The sequence below is a fragment of the Thrips palmi genome, unplaced genomic scaffold, assembly GCF_012932325.1.
Source record: "Thrips palmi isolate BJ-2018 unplaced genomic scaffold, TpBJ-2018v1 HiC_scaffold_7, whole genome shotgun sequence".
Classification (NCBI taxonomy): Eukaryota; Metazoa; Arthropoda; class Insecta; order Thysanoptera; family Thripidae; genus Thrips; species Thrips palmi.
Window position 1 is genome coordinate 3,871,059 of NW_023144634.1, and position 23,928 is coordinate 3,894,986.

The 23,928-nt window shown below is 58.6% G+C and overlaps 2 protein-coding genes across 2 annotated transcripts in view; one reads left to right on the plus strand and one right to left on the minus strand.

Annotated features, from left to right (window-relative positions):
- Window positions 1–18,519, plus strand: part of LOC117652722 — a 103,757-nt gene extending 85,238 nt beyond the window's left edge. The window contains exons 3-27 of the mRNA XM_034397814.1: window positions 4,981–5,100; window positions 7,599–7,754; window positions 7,966–8,134; window positions 8,213–8,326; window positions 8,747–8,995; window positions 10,246–10,365; window positions 11,108–11,244; window positions 11,552–11,780; window positions 11,855–11,932; window positions 12,005–12,233; window positions 12,642–12,793; window positions 12,882–12,979; window positions 13,063–13,174; window positions 13,550–13,789; window positions 14,189–14,318; window positions 14,394–14,497; window positions 14,566–14,853; window positions 15,060–15,278; window positions 15,562–15,795; window positions 16,210–16,373; window positions 16,720–17,038; window positions 17,135–17,575; window positions 17,660–17,761; window positions 17,833–18,018; window positions 18,196–18,519. Of these exons, the coding sequence (XP_034253705.1) occupies window positions 4,981–5,100; window positions 7,599–7,754; window positions 7,966–8,134; window positions 8,213–8,326; window positions 8,747–8,995; window positions 10,246–10,365; window positions 11,108–11,244; window positions 11,552–11,780; window positions 11,855–11,932; window positions 12,005–12,233; window positions 12,642–12,793; window positions 12,882–12,979; window positions 13,063–13,174; window positions 13,550–13,789; window positions 14,189–14,318; window positions 14,394–14,497; window positions 14,566–14,853; window positions 15,060–15,278; window positions 15,562–15,795; window positions 16,210–16,373; window positions 16,720–17,038; window positions 17,135–17,575; window positions 17,660–17,761; window positions 17,833–18,018; window positions 18,196–18,519 (4,714 nt within the window). The remainder of the gene's footprint in view (window positions 1–4,980; window positions 5,101–7,598; window positions 7,755–7,965; window positions 8,135–8,212; window positions 8,327–8,746; window positions 8,996–10,245; window positions 10,366–11,107; window positions 11,245–11,551; window positions 11,781–11,854; window positions 11,933–12,004; window positions 12,234–12,641; window positions 12,794–12,881; window positions 12,980–13,062; window positions 13,175–13,549; window positions 13,790–14,188; window positions 14,319–14,393; window positions 14,498–14,565; window positions 14,854–15,059; window positions 15,279–15,561; window positions 15,796–16,209; window positions 16,374–16,719; window positions 17,039–17,134; window positions 17,576–17,659; window positions 17,762–17,832; window positions 18,019–18,195) is intronic.
- Window positions 18,520–19,063: 544 nt separating this feature from the next.
- On the minus strand, window positions 19,064–23,731 carry LOC117652723. The gene is made up of 12 exons (XM_034397815.1): window positions 23,581–23,731; window positions 23,110–23,305; window positions 22,756–23,023; window positions 22,519–22,671; window positions 22,152–22,445; window positions 21,937–21,961; window positions 21,646–21,822; window positions 20,916–20,980; window positions 20,708–20,835; window positions 20,246–20,510; window positions 19,802–19,954; window positions 19,064–19,733 (listed from the first exon to the last, which is right to left on the minus strand). The coding sequence occupies exons 1-12, from the start codon at window positions 23,621–23,623 to the stop codon at window positions 19,485–19,487; spliced, it is 2,016 nt and encodes a 671-aa protein (XP_034253706.1). The 5' UTR covers window positions 23,624–23,731; the 3' UTR covers window positions 19,064–19,484.
- Window positions 23,732–23,928: the final 197 nt, after the last annotated feature.

The window sequence follows — 23,928 nt, forward strand, 5'->3', positions numbered from 1 at the left end:
GTGCCTTTGCCGCGCCCTTCGCCCGCCGCCCTTAATCTCGCGTATCCATCCCAGCGACTTGACGGCCTGCGCGGCCTGCAGCCGGAGGGACAACGCGGCGCGCGACTGGGGGCGGACGGCGGCACGGTCGGGGGTGTGGCGCTACGCCGCAACGCGAGGTCAGCGGCCGGCCGCAAACGGGGTGGCAAAGTAAGGCATCTCGGCTGTATGTGTGTGTGTGTATTTGTGTGTATCGGCAAAGCATGCCGACGGCAAGCGTGGCGAGGTCGTGGCTACGGACAGGTTGCCAGCGCGGTGGCCGTGCCCGCCCCGCCCCGCCCCACCCCGCCACCGGCAGCGGCAGTGCTGCGCGACGTTGGCACTGCGCTGGCTGCGCTGGTGGGGCCGCAGCGGGCCGAGCAGGCCAAGCAGGCCGTGCTGGAGGGCCGTCCCGCGCCGTCGCTCAGTTCGCCGACAGCGCGTCGCGGGGCCGCATTGCCTGCCAGTGCCCCGCCAGTCAGTCCGCCGCCTTTTCTTCTTGTTGGTTTTGTTTTCCTTTTTTCGCGTCCTTTGTTTCGCGCGTTTCGCGGGCCGGGCGGCGGAATTTCGGTTGCAATTAATCCGAGTGGCGCTCGGTGCGCGTGGAGCGTCGAGGGCGCGCCCGCCGTGCGCCGGTGCCTCTTCCCGCTCGGCCAATCAGAGGACCGGATTGATTCCGTCGGAGCGTCGGTCGGCCGGACGCGCCACTGGACCAACGGTGGCTCTTTTCTAGGATTAGTGTTCAGAAACGCACCGCGCGGAATACGGTCTTTGCCGCCAGCGTGACGCGTCAACTGTCGCCATCCAGAATTCACGCCCGGAAGTGGGGCGGCGACCTCGGCCAACCTCGGCCGCGATGAGAAATTCAGCACGTTGAGGCACGCCGGCCGCGGGGTCAGCGACGCGACCCCCTCCCGTCCCCCGGGCCTCCAGGATGCTGATGTGCCTGGCGCTGCAGCGCGAGGACGCCGACGTCGGCGGGGGGAGGGGCGGCCCCCGCGGCCTCCACCTCGTCAACACCCCCGACCTGCTCGTCTCGCCCGCGGCCTCGTCGCCCGACCTGGTCGCCGGCAGCCCGCACGAGCACCGGTGCCAGCGCGAGTGCCAGCACGGCCCGCAAGGCACGTCGCCGCCGTCCTACGAGAGGTACAGAGAGCTCTCGGTGTAAAAAAGCCGGCGAAGAGAAATTGGAAAAGAAAACTACTCGTGTTTGAACCCGACGGGGTCGCTCTGTCTGAGACAACACGCGTAATAACACTATAGTGTGCGTAAGAGAAGCGTAGTGGAAAAACTCTCCAAATGTAAGTTATTTTTGGGTTGTTTTACACTGGTAAAACTGAAGCGAGTAGTAACCTCTGTTTTCAAGCGTAATCAGTTTACAATTGAAATCAAGCGTAATTGCATGGCTTGACTCAAGCCAAGAGTTACGCTTAAGTTTTACCGGAGTAGCCAAATCCCAATGGTTCTATGCGTCATAGATCGTGATAGGCGTAATAGGCGGGTCACAGGTTTTGATGGTGAATACCCCGTCGTTTGAACCAGTAACCGTGCGTGCATGCCGTACACGCTGTAAACGGGTCACTCGCACTCAAGCTATTCTGGTCCAAAGGGCTGTGAAGGGGTGGGGCCGGGCGGGGCGGGGCGGGGCGATGATGATAAGAGGGAGACAAGGTGGAGGCGGGGGAGGGGCTGGAAGGGGTGGCAGCTGGGCCACGTAGCTTCGCCTAGCTTCGCGTAGCGGGCGTCAGCAGTCCTGCATCACGCAGGCCCTGTCGTCGTTGTACGCCGCCGCCGCCTGATGTCGACGCGATAGTGAATGTCACCCCTCTCTCTCCCACCCCCACCCCACCCACGTGTCTCCGCTTCCTCCAGACACGTCACTCCGCAGTCGCACACGGCCGTATTCAATGGTTGTTGCCAAGGCCGGCCAGGCCGACTCATAGTCACGCCAACTTCCAGGTAACTCCGCGCGGAGCTTCGCCGTTTGGGAGAGAGAGTTTGCACCATCGCGCCGAAAACCACAGAAAACACGAGAAACTGAATTTCAAAGCGAAAGTTGGCGCGTGTGGGTGCAGACGGCGCGTTAGTTGGCTGACTGCGCTGCCTGCACTCTGCAGTGGCTGGCAGTGTCTATTAGTCAGCCTCGACTCATCTCACCGCAGCCGGCCTGCAGCCCTGCAGCGCTGCGCAGCCCCCTGGGGCCGCCAGCCCCAGCCAGCCCCAGCCGAGCCACGGAGTCCTGGAGCGTGCCCGATAAGCACCTGGCTGCCTAGTGTAGCAGCGGCGGCAGCGGCCCAGTGTCTCGGAGGCATCCTGATACGGAGCAACCCCTTGGTCCCCTCGGCGGCCGCAGCCCCCTGACCCCGCCCGCACCGCCCCGCTGTTCAACGTGACCCGGCAAAAGAAAAGGCCGAGCCAGAAGCAAAAGACCGCCGCAAAAAGACCTCACCGTCCCGGCAGATCGGTGCACGGTGGGCCAGAAGACCGGTGGAGGCGGTCGAAACCCCGGACGGGTTTTGAGCTCCAGAGTCGCTAAACGGTACCCAAGTGGAACGTGTGACCCCACCAATGGATTGCTCTCCTCACGAGGAATCCATTGGTGGGGTCACACGTTTTGTTCGAGTCCCGTTTAGCGACTCAAGCTCAAAGCGCGTCTGGAGTTTTAGCCGCCGTCGGCGCCGGTCTTCTGGCCCACTGTGCGGTGCTCTCCGTTGTGACTCGTGTTGCTCTGTCAAAAGGCCCGCAGTGGCGATTCCCCTTCCCCTCCCCCGCCTGGCAGTCGGTTCGAGCAGCGACCTGCAATCAGTGATTAATTACAAGCTCGGCCGACCTGCCCTGAGTGCGCCACGGCCCGGCCACGGTCCCGCCGCCCCATTGCACCTCAACAAGTAGGAGGGCCTGCGTGGCCTGCGCGGGGCGGCGGGGAAGTCCCTCCACTGTTCCGCCCCGGCCCCGCCCTCCACGGCGTCGCCTGCGCCTGGCAGAGGCGCGTCTCATTTTTGCGGGTGTCGTGTCACACTCGTCACACTCGCGTCACGCGGCGCGACGAAGGGCGTGAGGCGTGACGAGGCGGCCCTCCCAGGCCCTTCGCCCTTTCACACGCACGCGTGCTCACCCATACCATTACCTTGTTGGTCCCAAAGGGCCGAACGGGGCCGAAGGGCGGGGTGCCTGGCCCGGCCGGCCCGGCCTGCGCACCGATATTCGATCGCATAACAATGTCGCTGGGCCCCGCCCTGCCCCGCCTCCGACAGGCGGCAGGCTGCGTATGGCAAGCTCGTCCTCCCCTCGCGGTGAGACTCCGCGGTGGGAGGAAGCCGATGGCTCGCAAGGCACTGGCCCAAAGTTGCGAGCGCCGTTGCTAAAAGGAAGAAAAACATCAAAATTTGATTCATTATGTTTTTGTTTGTCTTTGGCGCTCCTTTTTGGTCGGGCTGGGCGGCGGTCCAATTATCGAGCCTCCCTTACGTTCCCCTCCCCCCCCCCCCAACCGCCCCGCACACACACGGAAGAAAACAATTTGTCCCAGCAGTCTGTCCGGCCGTCCGGACGGCGTCCCACCCTCGGCGTGCACACTGAAAAATTAGCGCGCTCTCGGACGCAATGACCCTCCAGCTGCCGGACAAGCGCTCGCATTTGTTTGGCGTGGTAGGCGCGCTGCGGTGAGTTAGCCCCCCCCCCCTTTCCCCTCGGGTCGGGGACACTGCTTTTAATGTGCCTCGTCCTTCGTTAGGCCCCGCAGTCCTAATGCATCCTGCAAATGGCGACCTTCCTTAACTTTCTGAGACTGTACCCGACCGTGGAGGTGCCGTGCTGTCTGGGGGAGGGAGGGGGCTCGTGTGGGAGGGTATCATCACCTCATGCAGAAACCTCGCTGGTTTTCCTGACAGCTCCCCTCCCCCTCCCCTTCCGGGTCGGCGCCTGCCTGGTTTACGGATGATCCCTCCTTACGACCTTCTCTTTGACTCGTTTGTCGTAATCTCGATGCCTCCATTTTTCCTTCCTTTTTGTCGCCTTTCCTATCCGCATTCCTCCCTGGTCCTTTCCACCCCCTTTCCCCGCCCCCGCGCCGCCCCCGCGCCCCGCCACGTAGTCGTCCCTTCCGAGGTCCTTGACGAGGACATCCATCAACTTCCCTTAGGCCTCAACCGCGCGGACGGCGACATGCCGAGGTCGAGATCCAGATAGCAGCGTACAAGCGTATCAAATTTGTCCACCACCTTGCAAGGCCTTGGAGTGCTGAGCTCCGACCAAGCTCCTGGCGACGCACAGTGGGCCAGAAGACCGGCGGAGGCGGCCAAAACTCTAGACACGTTTTGAGCTCCAGAGTCGCTAAATGGGCCTCGAACCGAACGTGTGACCCCACCAATGGATTCCTCGTTCGGAGAGCTATCCAATGGTGGGGGTCACACGCTTGGTTCTAGTCCCATTTAACGACTCTGGAGCTCAAAACGCGTCTAGGGTGTTGGCCGCCTGCACCGGTCTTCTGGCCCACTGTGCGACGGCCCCGGTCAACAAACCACCCAAACACTCTTCTGGAGCGGAGCGACCGGCTTGGCACCCGAGGGGCTTCTCATTTGTTTCCGAAAGTCGTGGTGGAGTTTTAGCGGTGCACACGGCCTCCCTACTGGCCATTGAGACTGAAACTGTTTCTTTGTTCAGGCAACATTTTTTATCGTATTGTGCATTCGGTCCCCTCGGACCGGCCGCTTTTTCCACGTTCCGCGATAGAAAAGGGCCCTAGACGTTATTTATGATTTCATTAGGCAGCGTGACGTCACGTCGTCACGTGACACGGCGGCCCTGACTTATTGCCTTCGTGTCGGCGTACGTCGTCGCTTCCACCCGAAGCCAGCTCGAAAAAAAAAAGACCACGGGGAAAAAAATCGCCCCAAAACGCCAAGAAAAATGAGTTTCCGTTTGTTTTTGTTTTCTTGACAGTGTGCTTTTCTCTGATTGCAGCCACCTGACCAGGTCGTCGTCCTGGCTTCCCCCTCCAGAAGCCTGGCCTTACGCAGGGGGTGACCTGCCCTTCGGCTGGGAGCAGGCAGTGGACGCCAATGGCAAGCATTACTACATCAAGTGAGTCCCTGGTCACTACTTTTGGCTCGGCCAAGTCACAATACCCGGCCGCCGATCACTTACCTCGTGACTTTTGCTCCTAGTGCAAAGTCAAAGAGCTGTAATATGTAAATTTCTATAGCCATATGTAAAGTCAAAAAATATGTATGTCACTAAAAAAATTTGCATGAAAATTTCTAGCTGTTTCCACTGTAAAGACAAATAGACAAGACCTCTACAATCTAGTATTTAATGTAATTAGGACCTAGAAATTATGGTATCAATTTCTGGAATAATTACTTATTTACGAGCCTTGCTGTACATATTTCAAGCCTGCCCCAGCAAAATGTTTCTGAAGGGAGAGTCTCGATCTGGTTCTGTCGCTCACCTCTTCCTAGCTTGTCACTTCTTCACTCGAGACGAAATAATGAGCACTGGCGAACACGAGAGCGAGTTGGAGTCGAACCAGCTCACCTGCTGTTCCCGAGCTGCGAGCGATCCCTCAATGAGGTCGGGATTTGAATCGGGGAATTCCGCGGTAAATTGCAAATCCCGCCGATTTTCTGTGGCCTGTGGCCGTCGCGACGGACCGGTCTTGTCCTTCCCTGCAGCGCTGCTCCAGGAATGCAGCACGAAACGAGAGAGAGAGAGAGAGAGAGAGAGAGAGAGAGAGAGAGAGAGAGAGAGAGAGAGAGAGAGAGAGAGAAGAGGGGGGAGTGACCGAACAGGATCACGTGAAGTTCGACGGACTGAGATGGACGCCGATGCGGCGGGACCGAAAACGCAGGACTGCCCACCCCATCAGACTGATTCCGAGGGGTATGTCTCTCTCTCTCTCTCGCACTCATGGGGCGTCCCGCTTCAGTGCGAGAGAGACTGCAAAAGCACTGTTCGGAATCAGTCTACAGGGGCGCTGCACAGTGGGTCAGAAGACCGGAGGATGCGGCCAAAACTCTCGACGCGTTTTGAGCTCCAGAGTCGCTAAATGGGACTCGAACCGAGCGTGTGACCCCATCTTTGGATTCCTTGTTCAGAGAGCAATCCATTGATGGGGTTACACGTTCGGTTCAAGTCCTATTTAACGACTCTGAAGCTCAAAACGCGTCTATAGTTTTGGCCGCCTTTGCCGGTCTTCTGGCCCACTGTGCGCTGGGCTTCGCGGCCTCGGTACAGCATGTGGGTCTCGGTGTTGCCGCGCCGCCTTCCAAGGCCCTCGCACAAAAGCGGCCGCCACAAAACAGGGCTGTAAACCACTGCAATCGTATCGAACACGTCTTGCGGTCGGCAGGTTCGCTGTGTAATTCGCAGCACGGCTCCGCGCTCGGCCCCCTGCGGGGCACTCCCGGGGGCACCCCCGTGGCCACTCCACAGGGAACCCCGCAGGGAACCCCGAAGGGGCCACGGAGACCGTTCTCCTTGGGGCGTAAGGCAATCCCTGCCACCGCCACCACCACCACTGCCTCTACCACCCTCCTCAGGTAGAGCATGTCTGCACGGTTGCTGCTGCCTTGGCGCTGCCCCCGCAAGAAGGCTGGCTGCTGAATGTGTCGCATTGTCTCTGCCGCTAGCGAGCTCGCTGCCGAGCCCCCGCATGCTGGGGGCGGCGATGTGTTTCATTTGGTGTCGACAATGAGCTTGAAGCAGCCGACTCACACTGACTCAAGTTTCTGGCTTGAGATGTCGCGGAGGGCGCGCTAACCTGTTGCTTCGAATAGGGTGCGACAGAGAGGGATTAGCCCCGGGAAGTAATCTCTGAAGCCGGAGTGAGATGGTGCTCACGCGTTGAGAGAATGAGCACCATTTCCTTAGAATTAGAGATGTCTGCTTTTCTAGTAATTTTTTTTTCAGAGATATTTTGCTAGTTTTAATCACGTAGCGCTGCTTAAAGCACGCACGCGCACAAGGCAAATCGCATTTGATGCTCTTCTTTTCAAAACAAAATAAAGCTTTTTTTCTGGCACGTGTAGCTTTCTTTTGAATTTTTATGTACCTTTTCTAAAAAAATTTATTTTATTTTTGTTAAAACGTTTGTTTTTCTTTTTAAATTTTGCACGACAGCACTTCATGTTCTAACATTCCATTTTGAAAACTATCGTGCTATCGCTGACTTGAAGCCCATCATAATTAGGCTTTTCGCTGCAGATCTCTTTCCAGTGGTACCCAAACGTTTCAAAGACGGTGTAGCAAAACCTGAGGCCGGCTTAATTTCCACCCGGTTTCCTATAAAAACAACACACCCTTTTTCGTCATTTATTTTAAAACACACTATTTCTTTCTTTGTTCTCCTTTTCCCTTTCGTCTTTTCCTCCCTTTCTTTTCTTTTCCTTCTACCACCCTGCATCCACCCCGTTTCCACCCTGCATCCACCCCGTGTCCCATTCTCTGCATCCCCCACCAAAAAACCGGTGTAGCTGCTACACCGTCTATCCCGTTTGGGCGCCACTCGTTGTCTCCTCCTTCGAGTGGGGACTGCACTTGCACTGGCCGTGCCGCTGCCTGACGCGTGTGTCCTGGCGCAGCCATGTCAACAGGACGACGTCGTACCAGGACCCCCGTTCGTGCCGGGCGTGGCGCGACGCGGAGGAGGCCCCGCAGCCGCGGACGGTGCGGCTGCTGCGGCACCCCGAGCAGGGCTTCGGCTTCGTGGCGGGCAGCGAGAAGCCCGTCATCGTGCGGTAAGGCGGGAGCAAAACGCACCACGCGCGACAAGAATCAAGTGCGAACCAGCCGGCTGATTCCAAGAGTCGTTTCCGTCGCTCTGTCTCTCTCGCACTGATGGGCTGTCCCGCATAGGCGTGAGGGAGACAGCGACGAAAACGGCTCTCAGATTCAGTCTGCTGGTTCAATACATTCAACGCCACTTTCCTGACGGACTTGTCCCTCCAGATTCGTGACGGAGAGCGGTCCCAGCGAGGGCCACCTGCAGCCCGGCGACCAGATCCTCTGCATCAACGGCGAGGATGTCAAGGACGCGCCCCGGGACCGCGTCATCCAGTTGGTGCGCGCGTGCCCCGCCACTGTGGCACTCGTCGTGTGCCAGCCCCCCCTGGACAACGTCAGTCATCTTATTTCCTCCTCTCAATGTTCGTTTGGTTTTTCAAAAAAAAGAAATCACTGTTGTTTTTGTTTCTAGTCGGCGAGGAAATCAGCGCTGCTGTCGGCGGCCAAGAAAGCCAAGCTGCGGTCCAACCCGTCCAGGGTGCGGTTCGCGGAGGGCGTGGCCGTCAGCGGGGCGCCGCTCTTCCCGGTACGTCTTCGTCTTCGGCAAGGCTAGGCCTGCACAGTGGGCCAGAAGACCGGCGGCGGCGGCCAAAGTTCTTCACGCGTTTTGAGCTCCAGAGTCGCTAAATGGGGCTCGAAACGAGCGTGTGACCCCACCAATGGATTGCTCTCCGAACGAGGAATCCATTGGTGGGGTCACACGTTCGGTTCGAGTCCTGTTTAGCGCTGGAGCTCAAAACGCGTCTAGAATTTTGGCCGCCTCCACCCCTCCACCGGTCTTCTGGTTCGCTGTGGCCTAGCTGCCGGGCGCCTGCCGGGTAGGCAACCGGTCCGCTGGCGAGACGCTCGCGTCGGCCGGGACTGCCTATCCTCCGCACCGCAGGCGCTCTCGGCGTCCTTCAATCAACGCGCCGAGAAAACTTACTTGACTTGGTTTAACTTGCAGCCCTCGACGTTCGCCGGCGCGGACGCGGCGCTGCCCTTCATGCCCAACGTGCTCAAGGTGTTCCTGGAGAACGGGCAGACCAAGAGCTTCAAGTACGACGCGAGCACCACGGTGCGCGACGTGGTGACCTCGCTGCAGCAAAAGCTGTGCATCAAGGCCACCGACCACTTCGCGCTCACCGTGGAGCACGTCAAGAGCCTGCGCAGGAACAAGCTCACCCTGCTGGACCCCGACGAGCCGCTGTCCAAGGTGGGTGCTTTGCTTTGCAGTGGTGCGGCCGCTCGCCCAAGCGCACAGTGGGCCAGAAGACCGGTAGAGGCGGACAAAACTGTAGACGCGTTTTGAGCCCCAAAGTCGCGAAGCAGGACTTGAACCGAACGTTTGACCCCACCAGTGGATTGCTCTCCGAACGAGCATCCATTGGTGGGGTCACACGTTCAGTTCAAGTCCCATTTAGTGACTCTGGAGTTCAAAACGCGTCCGGAATTTTGACCGCCTCCACCGGTGTTCTGGCCCACCGTGAGGCGTGTTCCAGAGAGTCCATTTCTTTTCCGTCGCTCTGCGTTTCTCTCGCAGCTGTACGGACGCCCCATGAGAGCGAGAGAGACAGAGCGACAAAAGCGTCTCTCGGAATCAGTCGGCAGTGCACCCCGACGGCCTATCACCCTGCGGGAACGGACAGGTGGAGTCGGAGCGCATGGCTCGGTCAGGTTACCGACGCGCTGCCCGGTGCACTGCCGACGACGCCCCGAGTGGTGGAGTACGAATCGAAGCCCTCCCCGCGCGGCGCGCGGCGGGTTGCACGTCTTGAATGAGCCGTCTGTTCGCGTTTTATGGACGCTAAAATCGGGAGGATTTATGCCGAAATTACGAACCCGCCTCCGCGACTCTGGCGGATAATATTGCGGGCATGTGGCACCGCCGGGTGGAAAGCGCCCAAAGCGCGGAAAGCGGTCTCGCCTCAGGTCTCGCCTTCGCCACTGCCAATGCCGCACGGCGCCGCAGCGCGCTGGTGGCGCCGGTACTTGCTTTGCGGCCTTTGCGGCGCGGCGTGTCGACCTACGCGGCGCGGCCCGCCTTTGAAATAAGTACGAATGGCGTACATGGAGCTAACAAGCTCGCCGCACCTGTTTACCTTAAGCTGGCCTGGGGTGCACAGTGGGCCAGAAGACCGGTGGAGGCGGCCAAAACTCTAGTCGCGTTTTGAGCTCCAGAGTCGCTCAATGGGACTCGAACCGAACGTGTGACCCCACCAACGGGTAGCTCTCCGAACGAGAAATCCGTGGGTGGGGTCACACGTTCGGCTTGAGTCCCATTGAGCGACTCTGGAGCTCAAAACGCGACTGAAGTTTTGGCCGCCTCCACCGGTATTCTGGCCCACTGTGCGGCAGCCCCGATACATGGCAGTCCTGGGACTGTCCAGCAGCCAGTTCTCAGTCAGCCAGTACCACTACTCTGGGAATCAAGACAAGACTAACTGCTTGATGCGTCCTTTCCAGATCGCTGCTCGGCCCGGCGCCCACAACCTGCGATGTCTCTTCAGGGTGGCGTTCGTTCCGAAGGATGCCTGCCAACTCGCTCAGAGGGACCTGACTGCCTTCGAGTACCTGTACCTTCAAGTGAGTGCACGCCAAGGGGTACCCAACTCAAGATAATCATTGCACGTCTAGTTGGAAATCAGTGAAATAATCAACATCATCCAATGAAATGACAATCATACTTTCGGGGATTCAATCACTTTTAACCATTTTTGCGAGACCACTGCTCCCAAACTATCAGCGGTCAAAGCCTTCCCGAGGCGGGGCATGAAAGAGTAGGGCCTTCAGAATAGTAAGGCGTCGAGGGAGGCCTTTGACCGCAACTAAATTGGACGCAGTGACCGCTCAAAGTCAGCAAAAACGGTGATTTTCTGAAATTCATTCACATTTTGACCATTTTTGCGAGACCACTGCTCCCAAACTATCAGCGGTCAAAGCCTTCCCGAGGCGGGGCATGAAAGAGTAGGGTCTTCAGAATAGTAAGGCGTCGAGGAAGGCCCATGACCGCAACTAAATTTGACGCAGTGGCTGCCCAAAGTCACCCTGAATTTCCGACACTTTAACAGCTTTCTGAGGTCGCCGCTCAAATAATCCCCAATATTTCCCAATGATCAACATAATAACCTCCTATAATCAGTGATAAATACTAAAATAATCAAAAGAAATCACATGTAATCATACTCTAAATATAATCAGTGTACATGAAAATCTATAGTTGGTTACCCCTTGGTGCACGCACTTGAATTTACAACTTTCTCCAAGCGTTTTCTTAGAAATAAAGTGATATTTATTTTGAAAACTGTTTCGTTTTCTCTCCCTTCAGTGCTGCAACGACGTGGTCCAAGAGCGCTACGCCCCCGAGCTCAAGTACGACATCGCCCTGCGGCTGGCCGCCCTGCACATCCACCAGCACGCCGTGTCCAACAACATGACGGGGAAGGTGACCGTCAAGATGATCGAGTAAGTACACACCGCACAGTGGATTTACCAAAAGACCGGTGTGGGCGGCCGAAACTCTAGACGCGTTTTGAGCTCCAGAGTCTCCAAACAAGGACTCAAACCAAACGTGTAACCCCACCAATGGATTCCTCGTTTGGAGAGCAATCCATTGATGGTTCACACGTTCGGTTCGAGTCCCATTTAGCGACTCTGGAGCTCAAAACGCGTCTGGAGTTTTGGCCGCCGGCATCGGTCTTCTGGCCCACTGTGCTCCGTGAGTCCGTCTCCCTTCCGTTCGCGGCCGCCTTCATGACCCCCGTTTCGACAGACGCGAGTTCGGCCTGGAGCGGTTCGTGCCCGTGTCCCTGATGGAGACGATGAAGCGCAAGGAGCTGAGGAAGATCATCGGCCACTTCCTGAAAATGAACCAAAACATGACGACGGCGTCCGGCCTGGGCCACAAGAGCCTGACGTCACTGCAGGCCAAGCTCTACTACCTCAACATCATCTCCCAGCTGCCGTCCTACGGCGCCAAGTGCTTCAGCACCAACATTAGAGTAAGCGCAACGCGTCGGTCAACTTTTTGTATCCGAAAGGCCACGGAATTTGACAACCTCTGCGTCGCTTGCAGGACTCCAACATGGAGACCGTGATCCTAGTCAGCCCGAAGTTCGGCATTAGTCAAATCGTCGGCATGAGGAACAGTCTGGTAAGCGCGTTTCCCGTCCTGTCTTCGTTTTCCACGTTGTTCTCGCATTTCATTTCGGCTTGGTGCGCGCAGCCTGTGCCGCTGGCGGAGATCGAGCAGATGACGGAGGTGAGCGCGACGCGCGAGGACGAGATCTCGCGCTGCGTGCGCATCGGCATCCCCAGCCTGCCCGAGAAGCAGCTGGTGCTGAGCATGGAGGACCGCGACGCCGAGGAGCTGGTGCTGGTGCTGGTGGGCTACTACCGGCTGCTCACCGGGCAGCAGCTGCCCATCCACCAGGAGCGCGAGCAGCAACCCGCAGGCAAGCGGTCGCCCCGTCTCTCTCGCACCCATGGGGCGTCCCACGGTGGATTTGCCAGGACACCGCTGGAGGCGGCCCAAATTGCAGACGCGTTTTGAGCTCCAGAGTCGCTAAAGGGGACTAGAACCAAGCGTGTGACCCCACCAATGGATTCCTCGTTCGGAGAGCCATCCATTGGTGGGGTCACACGTTCGATTCGAGGTCCATTCAGCGACATCATCATCGCTGGAGCTCAAAACGCGTCGAGAATTTTGGCCGCCTCCACCGGTCTTCTGCCCCACTGCGGCCGCATAAGTGCGAGAGAGACAGAGCGACGCAAACGACTCTCACGCTGCAGGCCAGAACAACAGGTGCTTGTTTATTCGGAGCCACGAATGCTAAAGCTATAAAGCCATTTTGCCCCAACAGCGCCGCCGTACCGCGGCCAGCACGCGGTACTCCCCGCGCCCTGGAGCTACGCCACCGAGGGCGAGAAGGCGGTGCAGTTCGCCAACTTCTCCATGCCGCCAAGCTACCACACTGCGGCCTCCGCGCCCACCGTGCTGGACGCCAACCACTACGTCAGTTTATTTCTACGTCTTTGCGCACGATAAACAGTTTTCTTTTTTTTTTTTAAAGCCTTAGAAATGATTTATTTGACTTTTTTAGATCACTGCCAACGGACATCCACCCATCGCCGGCAGCAAAACGGTCACCTTCGCGCCGCACGCCAACGTGTACCCCGTCGACGACAACATGAACACAATGTAAGTTCACTCGCGGTGGAACATGATGTTAGACAAGAGCGTCCTCATTTCAAACCGTCTTCGTTTCTCGTTCTCATCGTTAGGCTCGGCAAGCTGCCGCCGCCGCAGGACGACTCGGGCTTCGACCTGCAGAGCGTCGTCTCCATGGAGATCCTGGAGGGCGACTTGGACTTGGTGGAGGCGCGCAACGAGGAGGTGAGCACACTCATAAAATTGGCGACGAAAACATCGGATGGGCCAGAAGGCCGGCGCAAGTGGCCAAAGCTCTAGACTCGTTTTTGAGCTCCAGAGTGTCGCTAAACAGGACTCGAACCGATCGTGTGACCCCACCAATGGATTGCTCTCCGAACGAGGAATCCAAAGGTGGGGTCACACGTTCGGTTCGAGTCCTGCTTCGAGTCCTGTCTAGAGACTCTGGAGCTCAAAACGCTTCTAGAGTTTTGGCCGCCTCCACCGGTCTTCTGGCCCACTGTGCGATTCGGCTTTCCTCGCTAACGGGCTTGGCTCATGGTGGTTCCCCATTTTACTTGTTGGACGCGTCGGAGCTCTAACTGCGACACTGTAACCCAGGTGCTGCGGAGGGTGGCGGAGATGCAGGAGCTGGTGCAGAGCTCGGAGCAGTACCTCACGCAGCAGGAGCGGCCGCCGCAGGGCCTCCGCGACCTCGGCCACGCGCACACGGCGCACGGCCACGCCCGGGAGGGAAGCGTAAGCGACTCAGAGTGTTCCTTCATGTCGTCTGCAGTAGACTCGGACGCGCCGCCGCCCGGCCAGCTCAAGCACAGTGACTCGCTGCTACTGCTCACCCAGGTTGGCTTTTAGCTTCTAGAGACGCGCTGCAACACTGTCGGAAGCCAAGTTCTTCACTTAATTTTCACCTTTCTCAAAAAGTTTTCCGTTTATTGCATTTCATAGTATTGAGGCAGTGTTTAATATATAGTAAAGCGCTTCTGTTCCGGCTTGGTGAAATGCTTTCTTTCAATGTTGCAACGCCGAGCTATGTATTTAGTGATCAAGATACCGTAAACTAGTTTCTTAGGCTTTTTATTTTCGACACATGCTGATAAAGTTCAATGTGCTCTATATGTAGCAATACGACGTCAAGCTCTTCAACGTTGTGTGCATGCTAGATGTACTCGTCCGCGCCGTATTCGTTGTGAAGTAGGAGGGCCAGTCGAGCGAGACTGCTCACCGTGTCTGGGGTTGCAGGGCAACAAGCTCGCCGACGAGGACCTGACGGCGGCCATCGCCCACATCGACCTCGGCGAGGAGCCCTCCGAGTCGGACACGGACTCGCTGAGCACGCCGGGGGAGAGCCCGTCGCACAAGGCGCAGACAGGTACAGCCTTGTCAGACGTCGGCTAATTTCTGCTTTCATTGGAATTGAACTGATTTGACTTGAATTGATTTTCAGACGGCGAGGCCCGGCGGCACTCCCTGCTGCGCCCGAGCGACTCCAGCTTCGGCCTGCACAGTCCGGACACGGACAACCTTCGGCCGGGCAGTCAGCACTTCCAGGTAAACACGTCGAGAGGGCTCCTCTGCCATCGAAAAACGCGACGAAATGTAACGAAAACATCCCGCAGGACCTGCTGAAGCGGATGCAGGCCGAGTCGGTGCTTCCCGAGAACACGTTCTGCCTGGACCCCGACATCATCGACCTCACCCTCATCCCGCCGCCGGTGACGCCGGACGACGAGGCCGTCGACGGCGTGGACGGCGCCCCGATGCGGGTGCCCTTGCCGTCGTCGCCGCTCAATGTGCCCCCCACGCCCTTCGCGGACCAGACGCCGCTCGAGGTGCAGCTGCACAGCCTGGAGAAGATGCTGCACGGCAGCGGCGCGCAGGCCGAGCCCGACTCGGCGCCCGTCGAGGTACCGACGTCTTGTCGACAAAAACATGTTTTTAATTAGCCTTCCCTAGCCTGCCCTCTATACCCCTGCTCATTGACAGCCTCTTTTGAGTCTCCCCTCTCTCTTTCTTTCTTTCTTTCTTTTTCTCTCTCTCTCTCTCTCTCTCTCTCTCTCTCCCTCTCCCTCCCTCTCTCTCGGCGGCTACATTGGTGCTCTGCCCCCCACAGGCGCTGCTCGACGCGGGCCTGTCCCTGGACCTGGAGGCCTTCCTCAAGTCCGTGATGGTGCCGCCGCCTCCACGGGTCGCCTCGCAGCCCCAGCAGCCGCCAAGCAGCAGCAGCAGTAGCAGCAGCAGCAGCAACAGCAGCACGGCCAGCACCGCCACGGCCGTGGAGTTGACGCCGGAAGAGATCTCGTCCTTCATCATCCCGCCGCCTCCGTCCACCGTAAGAGCAAGGCCACGCCTCCCTCGTTGAGGCGCCAGCCAGCAGCGCGTAAGCAGGCTCTTTTTCGCCCCGCCGTGTGGTCGTCTGCCTGCATGGAGTAGCGTCCACCCTGACCGGCTGGTCCGCCAGCACCACCACCACCAGCATGGTTTGGGCACCAGAGCGTTTCAGTGTTGCAGGCTAGCGTCACACGAGCATGTCTGACTGAAGAACCCGGTTTTAGAAAGTTTCCCCCAGAAATGAAATCGCCTCCTGACTTTCCCGAATGTGACTCCCTCCACAGCCCGTCGCCGCCGTGCTCTCGTGCCAGAGGGACGCCGACGACGAGACCCACCCGCTGACGCGGCTCAACGGGGAGCCCTGCCCGACGGCCACGCCGGAGGAGCTGCGGCGCATCCCCAGGACGTACCACTGCGCGCCGCTGCCGCCGCCCAGGGTGTCGGTGGACAGCGCGGTGTCCTTGTCCCTCACGAGCGACACCACTGCCTCGGAGGAGCCCACGTACGGCAACACGACGGTAAGCGAGGCGCCGCGCGATGGGCCAGAAGACCGGCGGAGGCGGCCAAAACTCTCGACGCGTTTTGAGCTGCAGAGTCGCTAAATGGGCCTGGAACTGAACGTGTGACCCTACCAATGGATTCCTCGTCCGGAGAGCAATCCATTAGTGTGGTCACACGCTCGGTTCGAGTCCCATTTAGCGACTCTGGAGCTCAAAATGCGTCTGGAATTCTGGCCGCCTCCACCGGTCTTCTGGCCCACTGTGCGCCGGCCGCATGCATCTCAACACGGTAAAAACGTCCTGGTTTTCCCAGGAACTCGCTGGAAATCGCCTATGCCTTCACCATTAGCTTCCTGGGAAAACCAGGTTCCGTTTTTACCGTGAAGCATCGTGGCGGAAATTTGACCCTTGACGTGGACCTTGGACTTGCAGGCCGACTCTTCTCTCATCCGAGGGTTCATCGACAGCAACGGCGGCCTGCACAGCGTCCCGCTCGCCAAACCGCAGGCCGAGGTGGCGCCCAAGAAGAGGGTCATCGAGTACGCCACCCTCGAGAAGAAGCCCAGCCCCTTCAGCAGCTGCTGCGGCACCTACAGGTGAGGAGACTGCAAGCTCCGCGAAGCACCTCCGAGTGTTTGTGTTCGATTGGACCGTCCCACAGTGGGCAAGAAACCGGCGGAGGCGGCCAAAATTCCAGACGCGTTTTGAGCTCCAGATTCGCTAAATGGGATGGGATGGGACTCGAGCCGAACGTGTGACCCCACCAATAGATTGCTCTCCGGACGAGGAATCCATTGGTGGGGTCACACGTTCGGTTCGAGTCCTGTTTAGCGACCCTGGAGCTCAAAACGCGTCTAGAATTTTGGCCGCCTCCGCCGGTTTCTGGCCCACTGTGCGTCCTTGGGCGGGCCTCTTTCGGGGAGTGATTCTAACCGACCACAGCTCTTGCTTTGCCTGCAGAGACAGTCCGGACAAGACGCCCTCCCCGCTGGGCGACTCCCCGCCCGACGTGACGCCGCTCCCCGCGCCGCCCACGCCGCCCAGGACGCCGTCGCACGCGCCGCCCGAGCGGCCGCCCAAGAACAGCAGCCTGCTGTCGCAGCTCGGCCAGGGCCAGGTCGGCCAAGGCCAGCAAGGCCACAGTCAAGGCCAGGCGGTGCCCGACCTGCCCCCGCGCGCCCAGATGCCGGTCTCCGCGCTGACGCCGCCGCAAGTCTGGCTGCCGCCCAAGCGGCCCGTCAACCACCAGTCGCCCGTCCACGTGAGTCCCGGTGTCGCGAGGGCAGCGCCGCAAGGCGGCAAGGCCGCCAGCCCCGCCGACCTGCGAGTAATGCCGAATGCTTGGCGCTGTTCGCAGGGCACGCTGCGCCGCGTGGCACAGGTCACGCCCCTGCCCGCGGCCGCGGGCCGCACGTACAACGCGGTGGCGGCGAGGGAGTTGGAATCCAACCAGCTCAACCGGCCGTCAAACGGACCGTCAAACGGACCGTTAAACGGCGCGCAGAATGGCGCGTTAAACGGCGCCCTGAACGGCGCGAACGGCGTTAACGGCTCGCCGAGTAACGGCGTGAACGGCAAGGGGCTGCACGCCGAGAGCAACGGGTCCGTGTACCGGATCGCCAACGGGCGCGGGGCACCGACGGCCAGGGTGACCAACCTCATCGGGGGGCTCGCGGCGCCCGGCGCCGTCAGGGTGCCCAGCACGCCGCCACTCAAGCCGCGCAACCCCCAGCACTTCAACACCCTCCCGGCCAAGCCCAGGGTGCAGCAGTTGTCGGTCTACGACAACACTCCGGAGGTACGGCCTCACAACAGCATCACACCACACCGCAGTATCTGAGCTGTGTGGAAAGACAGTTTAACAGCCTGGTTTCCCTCACAGGTGTGGACCGCCCCCGCGCCGGACATGAATGGTCACAGCAACACCAACGGCCATGGCCCCAAGCAGCAGGCGCCGCAGCCGTACTCCAACAGCCACCAGCAGGTGGGTGTCCAGTGTCATGGTTGCTTCCGGTAGACGTAGCAGCATGGTCCTAATGCTCCCCGCGGTTCCAGGCCATCCACATGAGCCCCAAGGCTGGCGGCGGCGGCACCGTGCCCATGTGGACGAAGAGGACCTTGCTGGCCAAGACGGAGGTGGCGCTGGGCGGCCTCCTGGAGCAGCTAGACCAGGTCGCCGACGAGTGCAGCCAGCACCAGCAGTCCGGCGGCGGCCCGCTTATGAACGAGGACAAGTTCCAGGTAAGCCCGCCCCGCTGGCCGCTGCAACTTCTTTACGTGTGTATTTAAACTGTGCGCATGGGTTTTTGGGGGTTGGTTGTTCTTCGGGGTTCCGAGAGGAACCCTATAGTTTTCCCTCCAACACCTCCGGCAAGGTTCAAACAAAATGTCTTCCCAACTGAGACCTTGGTCCCGCAGGTGGCCCGCGAGAGCTTGAGCTCGGAGGCGCGGCAGCTCGTCACGTCGTCCAAGCAGCTCGTGAAGAGCATCACGGACTCGTCGCCGCAGTCGCAGGACGACTCGGACTTGCCGACGCACTTGTCGGCGTGCCTCACGCTGCTGCGCCGCCTCACGCACCTGTCCGCCGACCTGTCGCTGCACACGAGCTGCCCGCTGCAGACCAGGAACCTGGTGCTCAAGGTGCGCCACGTGGTGCAGGCCTTCCGCGCCACCATCCACGACGACGACGCCCAGCTGCCGCAGCGCGCCGAGAACCTGGCCGCCGTGCTGGCGGGGGCCTAGCGCTACTCCGCGCTCTCGGGGCGTTCTCTCCATGGCTCGAGGTAGCGGTGCTACTCCGCGCATTTAGGGTGTTCTCGCCCTAAAGCGGCGTGGCGGCGCTACTCCACGCTCTCGAGGCGTTCTCTCCCTGGCTCGAGGTAGCGGCGCTACTCCGCGTTCTCGGCGAGTTCTCTCCCTAACACGGTGGGGCGGCGCTACTCCGCACTCTCGGGGTGCCCTCTCCCTAGCACAGGGAGGCGAACGAACACCGCCGCAAAGTGACTCTCAGTTTCCCTCGGGACACTCATCGAGGCCTTATTTTAGCTCAATGGACAACGACCACTATGTGAACCTCTGAACGCATACCAAAAATATTTATTAGGAGAGAAGTTGTCTGTCAACAAATGTGGGACTCCGGTTTGACTCCGCCGTAGTAGATAATCAACCGAAAACGTATCAAAGAGACGTATCTGATAACATAAAATGTGAATGACTTACGTAATATAAGGAAAATAAGTATTATGGTAGGGCAAAGTCTTAGATCTTTCAAATGAAACAATCGTGATAAAAGAAATGAAATTTTAATTTAATAGCACTCATATGATACTGAAACATTCTTTTCCATTCTCCAAAGCTTGTTGTGTATAAATGAGATGATTGAATGGATGTGTGACCTGATTTTTTAATGTCTGCTAACACGTTTTGCTAGTCAACCGCACGTTTTGTACGAGCGCAGATTCTGTATTTTGTTTTTAATCCGTTGTGTTTTGTATATAACTAGAGATAAACAATTTACCAGCAGTTGTCAATAAATCGTTTACCAACATTGTAGCAGGCGCGTTGTTACTTTCCAAAGCGTTAGAGCTTTCCCTTCCACAACAGTTTACACTGGCTCGCTTCCCCGGGCAAGGGGGTGGGGGGGGGACGGAAGCGCCCTCGCGCTCGGAGTATCGCCACCGAGAGGGTTCTGCTCGCAGGGGGTAGCGCTAGCGACGCCTCTCCGCCTCGTTCGCCTTGCTCTTGCTGGTGATGACTGCCTTCAGGTCGAATGCGGTGGAATCCGTCGACGGCGGCGGTTCCACGTCCACGTTGGCGCGCACCCACTCGTTGATGGCGGGCAGGGCCAGGTCGGTGAAGGTGGTGGCGCGGCCGGGGACGCCGCACAGGCGATCCCGCTGCAGGGCCACGCCCACCAACTCGCCGCGCCAGTTGACCAGCGGGGCGCCGATGTCCCTCTGCGGCACCGGAAAGTCTCGTCAACATGGGAAAACGCGGGGAACTCTAGCAGTGGTGCGTCACTCACCCATCCGCACATCCCGGCCTGCAATCCGCCCGCGCAGGACACGGTGGTGCCCTCGTAGAAGTAGTACGCGTCCTCGCACAGGTCCTGGTTCACGAAGGGCAAGGTGACCACCTGGATCTGCCGCGTCTCGCCGTCGGCCAGCACCTCGTTCGACTGCAACCGGACATGGAACCAGGAATGCCAATTAGTCAGTGGAGTGGGCGAAAATTGCACCAACATCAGCCTGCCAGCTGGACACTATCTGGACTTTGCTCGCGACAATTTGTCTAGAAGGCAAGGCAGGCTGAGGTTGGCGACCCTTGTCGACACTGGGGCATCGCGGGGAAGTTTTGCCTTCTTGTGTTGCAGCACTGCACGGAATGAAACGCAGAGGGCGGGACAGCCCACCGTGATTCTGTCTCTGTCGAACTCGTGACTGCGACAAAGACAGACACGAATGCTCACCGCCAGGTCACCGTAGCCGGTCATGATGAGCTTCTCGCCGGCGGCGGGCGCGTTGGGCGGCGTCAGGGCCACGGGCTGCACCTCGGCGCGGAAGGGCACCTCGTCCGACAGGTACAAGAGCATCACGTCGTTGTCGGCCTCGGCCGGGTACTGCCACAAGGGGTGCACCAGGAAGCTGGACACGCCGAACGCCTCGCCGCCACCCTCGCGCAGCTGGGCGCCCACGCGGACCCTCATGTACGTCAGGTCCTTGATGTCGTCGGCGCTGGGAGGAGAGGAAAACCGTAAGGGGAGAGAGAGACAGACAGACAGACAGACAGACGGACGGACAGACAGACAGACAGACAGACAGACAGACAGACAGACAGACAGACAGACAGACAGACAGACAGACAGACAGACAGACAGACAGACAGACAGACAGATATGGAGCTTGAATGAACCCACGGAGCTATAGCTTACTCATTGAAGCAGCTGGCGGCCACGAGGACGGTCTTGTTGCTGAGCAGCGCCCCGGCGCACATCATGCTGATGTCATAGTCGATGATGTCCTCATCGTCAAACTCCGGGATCACTCGGTCGATGGCGACCTAGACGGCACGCGATGTTCGCAAACTCAGCGATCTAGCGATTGTTCGTTTACATCCCAAGGAAGAAGAAAATGACCTACGGTGTACGGGTGTTTCTGGATGGTCGTCTGTGAGCTCCCAATGATGGCATAGCTGGTTTGACATCCTTGAACGAACAAGTTAATGAATGCGTCTGGATTAGTTTAAACGAAGGCAATTTTTGTAACCGAAACTCTCCAAGACTTTTGGCGGGTACACTGTGGCCTAAGACTTGAGAAAACCTTACGAATGCATTTAAGTCTCTCGTGTCGATTAATCCCGTAAACCCACGCCTTCGACGTCAGATTATCAGAGATAGCGTCGCGAGCACAACGCGGTCCTGCGTGCTTTCATTTCTAAATCATGGGCTGAAATTCATGGGAAAACAGAGGGCTCACCGCGTGAACGCAGTCATTGAGCGTTTCCTAAAACCTGTTACACCTGTGTCACAGAGCTCGTCACGGAGCACGCAATCAGAGACGAGCCAAACTCGTCGGTGAAGTTATCGGTGACGTGTTTTATGGGAAGGGCAATTTTGTAAGTCCGGTTGCTATCAGGATGACCCCACAATAAAGTCAAGAGGACCGGTCGCCACTCCAATTAGCGTAAGATTAACGAATGAACGGCCATAAAACTACGAAAAGTACGACTGGATGAGTGAGCGCGCGTGCATTTTTGGGGTGATCTTTTTACACCTAACGCCTGAGTAAACCTTGCTCTGAACACTTTGGGATATGACGGCTAGCTGTGACACTGGAAGTCCAGGACTCCAGGCGCTGTGACTGGTGTTACCTGCGAGGAAGAGGACCAGCCAGGTGATCTGCAGCATGGTGGCGGCGTGGTTCGTCGCGCAGTGAGCCGCGGGCCTCCGCCGCGGCCGTGCCTGGCCTGGTAGCCTAGCGTAGCCATGGCGTAGCCAGCGTGGATAAAGGCAATCCCTCGGATTAACAATCTTCCGAATGCCCGCGCCTCACGATCACGTCACACGCCTTTTCTCGCAGTGTACTCGTTGCGTGAAAGGACAAAATGAAGCGAGAAGCTGCTTTGATGTGCAGGAATTTGCAACGCGACCGTGGGTCAAACAGTCATCAACTTTATTTTTCAAAAACTAAAAACAAATATTTTTTTTAACGGGTCGGTTTAATAAATAATGTTAGACGTTCGGAAAGTGACAGAGATTCCTGTCACTTTGTTTTGTTCGGTCGAATCCAGCCTAGCAAGCCATGCTGTCTCCCTCACTGGTAGAGCGATCCGTGGAGGTGCGGGAGAGACAGAGCGGCGAGGCCCTTTCACGCCACCGTCGAGTCTGTGGGGCCGTCGCCGCTGAAAGTGGTGCACTCCTCGTACTCGGGGTCGCAGGGTTCCTCGGTGCAGTCCTCGCAGTAGTCGTCGGTGGGTAGCGGTGCGTTGGTGGGCGGTGGCGGCGAGGGCTGCTTCTCGTACGTGTTGGACACGATCCACGCGTTGAGCTCGGGCTCGGCGAAGTTGGTGAAGATGGCGGGGTGGCCGGGGACGTTGCAGTAGTTGACGTTGTTGATGGCCACGCCCACCAGCTCGCCTCGCCAGTTCACGACGGGAGAGCCCACATCCGCCTGCGACACGTAAACGACCACTTTGGTAAAAGTCAAAAGCAGTAACGCCAGTACTCGAACCCGGGGCACTGACCTGTCCGCAGACGCTGACAAGTCCACTGCCGATGCAGCCGTTGGTGTGTCCGTAGTGGAAGCCGTACCACGACTCGCAGAGGTCCTGGTTCACGAAGGGCAGGGCGACGGCGCGCAGCTGGCGAACCTGGCCGTCCTCAAGCACCTCGTCCCTCTGCAAGCACCACGACGTCAATCAGCAAGACGTCTAGCACCACGACGTCAAGCACCACGACTAGCACCACGACGTCAAGCTCACCGTGAGGTCCCCGTAGCCCGACAGGATGAGCTTCTCGCCGGCCTTGGGGGCCGTGGCGGGCGTGGCGAGGGTGATGGGGCGCACCTCGGCGCGGAGGGTCACCTCCTCCTCCAGGTACAGCAGCATGACATTGCGCTCGTGCAGCCACTCCCGGTAGTACCAGTGCGGCTGGTAGTCCACCACCCCGTACGCCTCGCCGCCGCCCTCGCGGAGCTGGGAGCCGACGCGCACCCTCAGCGTCTTCACGTCCAGGCCGTTGCCGTCAAAGCTGGAGCAAGGGGTCTACTGTACGGTCAGGCGCACTCACACACACAAACGTACGCACGCGCTCACACACACACACACACTACTCACGTCCCGGCGCAGACGGCCGCCGTGATGACGGTCTTGTTGGTGATGAGCGCCCCGGAGCACACCATGGTGATGTTCTCGCCCATCACGGAGCCGTCGTCGTCCAGGAGGGGGAAGACGAAGTCGATGGCCACCTGGAACGGGTGCTTCTGGATGGTGGTCGCCGTGCCGCCGGATATGGCGTGGCCGAGGCCGCACCCTGGAAAACGAGAGCCGCCGTGGTCGGTAGGTATCTTTGAAAAAATCCAGTTTGGGCGTCCATATGTCGACTAACATGCATAGACCAACAAAATTACGACATGAAATTTCAACGGTCATTTGCACGTCAAAAGCAGCGCGTGGGATTCCCAGGTCCGCCCTGGAAAATCAGGCATATTTTCCAGGAGCTGCCCGGGAATCTCAGGCGCTGCTTTTGTCGTGTGATGCATCAAGCTGCGTTTTAGTAAAAAGAGACACTGTAAGTCGCTCGCGCACCTCCGAGGAGCAGGGCCAAGCAGACGACGCCGACCCCCAGCATGGTGTTCGATTTGTGGTACTCAGTCCGACCGCCAGGGCCAGACTGCAGTGCACGGCCCAGGCCATGGCCTCTGACGCCTCGTCGCGGACCTCGGTGGATTGGATAAGGGAGTCTCAAAGGATTAGAAATTTATGGAAGAGGGGCAATTAGTTAATAGCCCTCTCGCTGCGTGGCGCGGCCCACTCTACGCAACGTCACACAGTTTGAAAAGTGAATCGTATTTCCTTATAGCAAGCTGTGTTTTGCTGGAATAAAGACTCAAAATCCACCCCACCCACCCCCCTAAAAATAATATCCCAATTCCA

What these genes read in the sequence shown, in the direction of transcription:
- LOC117652723 (XM_034397815.1), bottom strand. Translation starts at nt 23,623, where the DNA reads ATGCTGGGGGTCGGCGTCGTCTGCTTGGCCCTGCTCCTCGGAG. An exon ending in CTTGGCCCTGCTCCTCGGAG is followed by an intron (nt 23,306 to 23,580) that starts GTGCGCGAGCGA and finishes CTCGTTTTCCAG; the next exon opens with GGTGCGGCCTCGGCCACGCC. An exon ending in GCTGGTCCTCTTCCTCGCAG is followed by an intron (nt 20,981 to 21,645) that starts GTAACACCAGTC and finishes TGTTCGTTCAAG; the next exon opens with GATGTCAAACCAGCTATGCC.